We start from the raw sequence: 8304 nt of genomic DNA on the forward strand, positions 1-8304 counted from the left end.
AATGAGTATGCAATTATTTTTAAATGTCTTTTTCAATGAATATTTAATTTCAAAAATGAAAATTCGAATAAAATTGTTAAAATAAATTGAAAATCGTTTTTAAAAATTATAGCCTTTTGGCGACACTTAAATTGATGTTATCGACGCTTAAATAAGCGTCGTTAAAACAAGCGCCACTCTGCTTATGGCGACGCATGAATAAGTGTCAGTAATATTTTTGGCGAAGCTTTTAAGGGTTGGCAGAAGTCTTTTTATGCGTCGCCGTAGGTCTGTTTTGTTGTAGTGGCAGCGTGCGACGCAGACTCTGCTCTATGGAGTCCTGGTTCATGTTGCAGCCATTCTCCCGAATTTTAGCTACACCTGATTATAAATTTATTTTTTATTTTAAATCTTATGGGTTTATTTGAAAATGATTTATTTTTACCTTTGATTTTGATTTTAAATATTTTAAAAAATAAAAATATTTAAAATAAATGTGATATTTATTTTGTCAATTTATTTATAATTTTTTTTTTTTAGTTTAATAAATAATTTATTTGAGATAAAATGAATATAAAATTTATTTTAAATTATTTTATTTATTTCTTTTAATTATTATTCTTAATTAATTTAAGATTTAATTATTATAATAATTAATCCACTTAATTAATTTTTGACTATATAAATTTATAAAAATAACAAACTTTTGACAAATTATTAATAAATCGAATGTTTTTGATAAATCTAATTTTGAAAAATTTAACGTAACAAAATCAACATTTTATTTTACTATAATCATGATTGAAAAGGTCAACAACTCAATTTATAAAATTATATTTGTGCCCAAACTTTAAGTGATTCATAAATTAGCAATGAAAATCTAAAATAAGTGCGGGTAAATATTTATTTTATAATTTTTGTGAGATTTTTTATTCTTTCTTTCAGCTATTTTTGTTTCTATTTTTTATAATAATATAAAAAGCTAGCTATTACAGTCCCAAAAAAATCAGTATTTTCTTAAGTTTATTTTTACAACAATAAATATGATTTTTTTTTTAAATATTTATGCCATGATTTAGAATTATGTTTAAACAATTCTTACAACTTTTAATATATATGAACAATTTCTAAAAAAAATTAAGATTTATTTTTTATAATTTTAATTAAGTGACAAAACTAATGAAAATGAATGTAATATATTAAGCAAATAAATTTAAAACATGAAAACTAATTTTGAAACATTTATAACCCGTATTTTAGCACGATCTACAAATTTGAAAAATAAAACAAATTAAAATGGTAAAAAAATGATTTTCTATTTTTTTAGCATGATCTACAAATTAAAAAAAAATCATCAACATTTTAACTTCAAAAAGTTGCATCTATTTTAATAAATAAAAAAATTATATTTCAAAAGAAATCATATTTTTAACATATGGTTTGTTTTTTCATGATAAATAGAAGTACAAAATGTTGAAGAAAGGAAAAAATGAATTCAGCTCAAACAAATCAAAATAAACATCTACATTTACATTTGGCTTCCAACAAAAGTCAAATTTTTATTCCAAGGCCTCCTCAAAACTCATTTATCCAACAAAATCAACAATCTGTTGGAATGGTTCCAACCAATTACATGGCCATGTCTTCTCCCAGTTCTACAAACTTTCATCAACCGGTTATTTCTACATCTGCTTCCGTTTCGACACCAAATCCTAGTATGTGGAATAGATTCAACTCGATAAACATTCACTCCTTTCCAAACATGGATTCTAAATATGCAGTATTTCGTGGTGGTCCGACCAATAATCATTTGATTGGACTTCAACCCTATCCAACTTATATGAATTCATTTGGTGATGCTAATCATTTGGTTTATAATTTCAACTTAAATATGTTATTTTATCATCTCTTCTAGTCTAGCGACAACAATGAGTGAATATCCCAACTTCCTTAGGGAAACTTATAGGATGCCTGGATCACAACTTTAAGGCCGGGTGCAAAAATTCCAAAAATTCAAAACTTTTGAGCTTCATGTTGCAGTTCTGTGATTTTTTTATTAAGGGCTTCAAAGTTGATTTTTTTACTTCGGATTCATTAAGAGAGAGCTATTTATAGCCTCTCAAGGTCGGTTTAGGAAGCAAGTTAATTGGATTTAGTCAAAAGTCATCAATGACGTTTTGGCAGTTCTTGATCCAACTTGTCTGATCAGACCATGATGAGGCCTATGATCGTAGAAAAAATGATCAATGTGGTAGGATTAGGGACGGGCCCAGAAAATAGGGCTGGAGGAAGGCTTAAAAAAATAACGAAAAAATTCCGATTAAAACTAATGAAAAAGGTAAGTTTTATCATTTTTTTAATAATTAGATACACAAACATTGAAATATATTGAATTTTTTTAATAAATTAGCGGTTATAGTCAATTTTGAACCGTAAAAAAAAATCGAGGTGGGCCGAGCCCCTACATAGATTTGTCCCTGAGTATGATGATCATTTACTTTCGTAGCCGATATGGTGGACTTTTGGCGAAGTTCCATCTTTGATAAATTAAAGATGGGATTCGTCCTTATCATGTTTGTCGTCGCGAGGAAAAAGACAAAACGTCTGTGAAACGATGCCATTTTGGGCGTAATCTCGAACGTGGAACGCTCCGTTAGCGTTTCATCCGCGTTCTGTCGCGTTTTAGCTAACGGCATTGAAGCGCGCGTTAGCTAATCATGTTCTTCGTAGAGGCGCGCTCCTTTCGTTGCAGCGGGCGACGCAGACGACTCTATGGAGACGTCTATGGAGACGTGGTTCATGTTGCAGTCATTCTCCCGAATTTTAGTTAAATATAAATTTATTTATTTTTTATTTTAAACCTTATGAGTTTATTTGAAAATGATTTTTTTTACTTTTGACTTTGTTTTAAATATTTAAAAACATAAAAATATTTAAAATAAATGTGATATTTATTTTATCAATTTATTTATTATTATTATTTTTATATTTTTAAGTTAAATAAATAATTTATTTGGGATAAAATAGATACGACAATTATTTCAAATTATTTTATTTTATTTATTGGATTCATTATTCTTAATTAATTTACTATTTAATTATTATAATAATTTATAAAAATAACAAACCTTTGACAAATTATGAATAAACCCAATATTTTAGATAAATCTAGTTTTGAAAATTTTAACTTAACAAAATCAACATATTGTTTTACTATAGTCATGGTAGAAAAAGTCTAACAACTCAATTTATAAAACTATATTTGTACCCAAACCTTAAGTGATTTATAAATTAGCACAGAAAATCTAAAATAAGTGCCGACAAATATTTATTTTATAATTTTTGTGAGAATTTTTAATTCTTTCTTTCAGCTATTTTTGTTTCTATTTTTCATAATAATATAAAAGCTAGTTATTACAGTCCAAAAAAAAATCAGTATTATCTTAAGTTTATTTTTACAACAATAAATAAGATTTGTTTTTAAAAATTTATGCCATGATTTAGAATTATATTCAAACAATTCTTGTAATTTTTAATATATATGAACAATTTCAAAAAAGAAAATTAAGATTTATTTATTATAGTTTTAAGTGACAAAACTAATGAAAATGAATGTAATATAATAAGTAAATAAATTTAAAAAATGAAAACTAATTTTGAAACATTTATAACCCGTACATTGTTTTAACACGACCTACAAATTTGAAAAAAAAACAAATTAAAATGGTAAAAAAAATATTATCTAATTTTTTTAGCATGATCTACAAATCTTTTTTAAAAAAATTCATCAACATTTTAGAATAAAAAAGTTGCATCTATTTTAATAAATAAATAAATTATATTAATATAAGAATAATTATAAATTTTACTTTTCATTTTATCAATTTTTAAAAAGTTTATGTAATAATGATAAAAATTGTTACAAAAATCACTTTATAAAAAAATATTAATTAAATTTATTACTCTTCATTACTTTTCAAAAATAATTCTTTAACTTTTCTAATATAATTAGTGTACTTCATTAATTTGTGTTTTTATCTATTTCCATTAATTTGTCAATTTTAAAATATATATATATATATTATATATATTCATTATTTATACATCATTATTTATCCACACTTGCAAGTATGTCGAAAATTGATGATCATTTTCCGAATGGTTTAAGAGTTTTATTAGTTGATGACAATATCAATGATATGAAGATGCTCTACAACAATCTTCAACAATGCAAATATAAAGGTATTTTCTCTTAATCAACATATTTTATATATCACACAATAATGGTTATATTTTAAATCTGTTGTTTTTTAAATTATGATTTTAGCATCGATCAAGCCGTACATATGTTGAATTTGTCACTAAAACCGCATATCTCTATCCCATAACCAAACATACTTGTCAAATCCTAGTTGAACATCATTGATTTTGGATAGACCTAAACTTTTTTCTTTTCAAATTTTTCTTTTATTGTTTTTTAGAGAAATAATTAGGGAGGGTATATGGCGTAATTTTATTAGTTGAAAAATAAAATAATTTTATATTTTTTTTAACTCATATTTTTTTCTTTTTCAGAAACAATGATATGGTATTCACTCTCTCATTACCTCCCAAAATTCTTCCAACAATAACTCTTGTTTTTATTGTTATTGACTAATATATGTATTTTGAATTAAATTTATGTTATTGTGTAATTTTTATTATTTATTTTATAAAATTATTAAATTTTTAATTAAACTTACAAAATATGTAAATTAAAATAAAAAATAATAATATATAAATGTTTATAGATTAAATTGTTAGTAATTAGAGCAAAATTTAATATTATTACTATTGTTATTAATGCCATTTTTTATTTTGAGTTGTAGTTACTGCAACAACCGAATCAACTAAAGCTCTGGAGTTATTGAGGAAAAATAAAGATGATTATGACATTCTGATTATTGAAGCCAAACTGCTAGATATGGATGCTTTTGAGTTCTTGAAGATTATAACCTTTGAAATTGACAAACCCGTTATAAGTGTGCTACTAAATTTTTATTTTACTTTTTTTCTTGAAATATGTTAGATTAGGTCTGATCTTTTATCTTTTGCATCCAGTGGTATCTAAAACTGACGAAAGAGAAATGGTGATGAAAAGTGTGAGAAATGGAGCTCAAGACTACCTTGTGAAGCCTATTCGCATGGAAGAGCTTAGAAACATTTGGCAACATGTTCTTAGAAAGAAATTGTTTGATCTTCCAAGATCGTTGACTCCCATGATAAGGGAAAGGGAAAACAAAACTGAAAAAGGACCGTGCGCTCCAAAGAAACCTAGGGTTACCTGGTCGAAACATTTACAAGACAAATTTTCCGATGTTGTTGGTGTACTCGGTCCAGGTAATAAATTCTTAAATCACATACACAATACAAATCATATTAATTTCTAACCGCCAATTTTGGAAATGAATAGATGCTGTTCCGATGAAAATAAAAGAATTGTTGAATGAACCACATTTGAGTCGTGATCAAATTGCTAGTCACTTACAGGTAATTAATTTAAAAAATCTTTAAAAGAAATCATATTTTTAACATATGGTTTATTCTTTTATGATGAATAGAAGTACAGAAATGCATTGGCAAAAGGAAAAATGAATTCGGCTCAAACAAATCAAAATAAACATCTTCATTTACCTTTGGTTTCCAACAAAAGTCAATTTTTTATTCCAAGTCCTCCTCAAAACTCATTTATCCAACAAAATCAACAACATTTTGGAATGGTTCCAACCAATTACATGGCCATGCCTTCTCCCAGTTCTGCAAACTTTCATCAACCAGCTATTTCTACATCTACTTCCGTTTCGACACCAAATCCTAGTACGTGGAATAGATTCAACACGACAAACATTCACTCCTTTCCGAACATGGATTCTGAATATGCAGTATTTCGTGGTCCGACCAATAATCATTTGATTGGACTTCAACCATATCCAACTTCTATGAATTCATTTGGTGATGCTAATCATGTTCTGTCTCAACCTCCTCCAACCAATTATCCAAATTCCCTTGAAAGGGCGATTCCTATATCAAGTTCAGGTAGTTATTTATTTATTTATCCTTAATTATTGAAAATTGTACCAACAATCTAACTATAATTGCATTTCAAAATTGTAGGTCAAAATGAAGGAAATGTGACTAAATTCGACACCCCATCCATGGAATTGGGAAAAACAGTTATAGAGAATCCAATCCATATGGGAAGTGGTATTTTTGATGAAAATGAATGGACCAAAAATGGTCATATGGTGTACCAACAAGAACAGATGGAAAGAAACAACAATGATAACTGCAATATTACATTTGATGAGGATCTTATGCGTTCGATCAAAGAGGTAAGTATATATTTTGTTTTTTATATCGCGAAAATGATTTAGATTCAAGCATATATAAAGTCGTGAATTTTATTTAAATTTTCAGTATTGCAATGATGACCCTTCGACAATGTGAGGATGAAATTGTGACGCTATTGATCGTGAACCTATAATGCAGATTTTCAAGTTAATTTAAAGGAGGAATTTCTATGTTTGAGTGTTATATTACAATTTTTGTTGTTATTTGGGTCTTTTAAGACTGGAGAATAGTTTTTTTTTTAAAACTGCTTTTTGGCAATCATGAGTTGAGAATAATCGAGAGCCCTTTGACCTGATCTGGTTTGTTTTGGTTTTATCAAAAAAAATTAGTTTTTTTATTAGTTCTTTTAACATTTATATTATTATGAAATCAATAATATTCTAACTAAAAACAATTTAAATTATCAATTAAAATATCAAAATACTTTTATTTTACATTTAATAAATTTAATTTTAAATATAAAAAGATATTTTAGTAATTTATTTTAAACAAATTTAAAAAAAATTATTATTTTATCCAACAATATTTTAAGAAATATTTATTATCCGAAAAGAGGAAAACGATTCACTCTCGGTGGAAGATCCTGAATTTGAAATCATATATTTGAAAACGGCTTCATAACGGTTTGGTGAATTCATTTCTTTTTATAAATTATAAGAAAAAATAGTTTTTTTTATCTGATAATTTTAGGCCCAATTTGATTTGAGTATTTTTGATTATTTTTTATATCAATCTTGATCCAAGTTAAAATATTGATTGTCCATTTCCATCTAATGTTGAATAGATGACCTATATATATTTAAATGTTTTTTTTATTATTTTTGGAAAATATTTTTATAAAATTTAATAAAACCCAAGATCAAACAAGATCTTAGTATAGTATTTTATTTTGAATATTATTCAAAAAAAATTGTTTTTTTTAGATAAACACTTCTTAAGAATGAGAAATCATTCGCTCAACGATTAGAAAACAAACACTTTAACAACCGAGTTACATTATATTGATATTTTTGAATTAGAATACCGGTATGGATATAAATCAAAGTTTAAGAAAAAATAACATTTAGATTTATATCTACAATAACTAGTTTAAATGAAATGTTATTCTATTTGAAGTGTTATAACATATTCTAATTAATAAACCCAATTTAAAGCGTCTTTCAAACTCTGGGATTCATTCCTCTAAAATTATAATACAGAATATTTGGTTGCCATATGAATTGTCTTTTAAATTATAAAGATAAAAAATTAAGAGTGGCTTTTTATATATATATATATATATTTAAAAAGAAGAGGGATCCACATTAGAAAAAAATTAGGGAGAAGAATGATGTAACAGATTAAAAAGAAAAGTATAAAAAATAAAATAGATATAAATAAATTTATTATTTTTTCAACCAATAAATTAATCCACTTCATTTTGTAATTAATTTTTCTCCCCCAAAATCTTTTTACTATCCTTCCTTTTTTTTTAATATATATACAAAAATCACTTTTTAAAAAATAGCAAGAATTAAATTTATATTTTCATGTAAATACTAACATAAACCTAGTTCCACGTGCATCATAGGCCAGCTCATTGTTTGTTTAACCAAAGAATAATACTCCTAATAACAAGCTGGCATTTTGGGTAATGAAAATTTTAAAATAATTTTAACCCAATTAAATATTATTTTCTTTGTCCTCTTCGGTTAATTATATAACATAGTTTATCAATAAAATATTATTAAAATACTTTTTAATTTTTTTTTTTAATTTATTCTATCACTATATATTATTATCTTCTAAATCTTTTTACAAAATAAAATCATTTTTTAAAAATGTATACCAAATATTATTGAAATAATTCACTTATTATTCTAATAAATAAGGCATTGATTAAGTTTCAAGCTTCATAGGTTATATAATTATATTTAAAAACTGAATATTTTTTTT

General features: G+C 25.3%; 1 protein-coding gene across 1 annotated transcript; it reads left to right on the forward strand.

Annotated features, from left to right (window-relative positions):
• Positions 1-4109: 4109 nt before the first annotated feature.
• LOC124938935 (two-component response regulator ARR12-like) lies at positions 4110-6465 on the forward strand. The gene is made up of 7 exons (XM_047479456.1): positions 4110-4221; positions 4848-5000; positions 5080-5358; positions 5432-5508; positions 5580-6054; positions 6133-6350; positions 6436-6465. Exons 1-7 carry the CDS (start codon positions 4110-4112, stop codon positions 6463-6465), a joined length of 1344 nt encoding a protein of 447 aa, XP_047335412.1.
• Positions 6466-8304: the final 1839 nt, after the last annotated feature.

This window comes from Impatiens glandulifera, chromosome 5, assembly GCF_907164915.1.
Source record: "Impatiens glandulifera chromosome 5, dImpGla2.1, whole genome shotgun sequence".
Classification (NCBI taxonomy): domain Eukaryota; kingdom Viridiplantae; phylum Streptophyta; class Magnoliopsida; order Ericales; family Balsaminaceae; genus Impatiens; species Impatiens glandulifera.

Bases quoted from the DNA above. Each gene is read 5' to 3' on its own strand.
- LOC124938935 (XM_047479456.1), top strand. From the start codon at position 4,110: ATGTCGAAAATTGATGATCATTTTCCGAATGGTTTAAGAGTTTTATTA. The intron at 5,001-5,079 runs GTGTGCTACTAA...TTTTGCATCCAG, and splicing joins AATTGACAAACCCGTTATAA to TGGTATCTAAAACTGACGAA. The intron at 6,351-6,435 runs GTAAGTATATAT...TTAAATTTTCAG, and splicing joins TTATGCGTTCGATCAAAGAG to TATTGCAATGATGACCCTTC.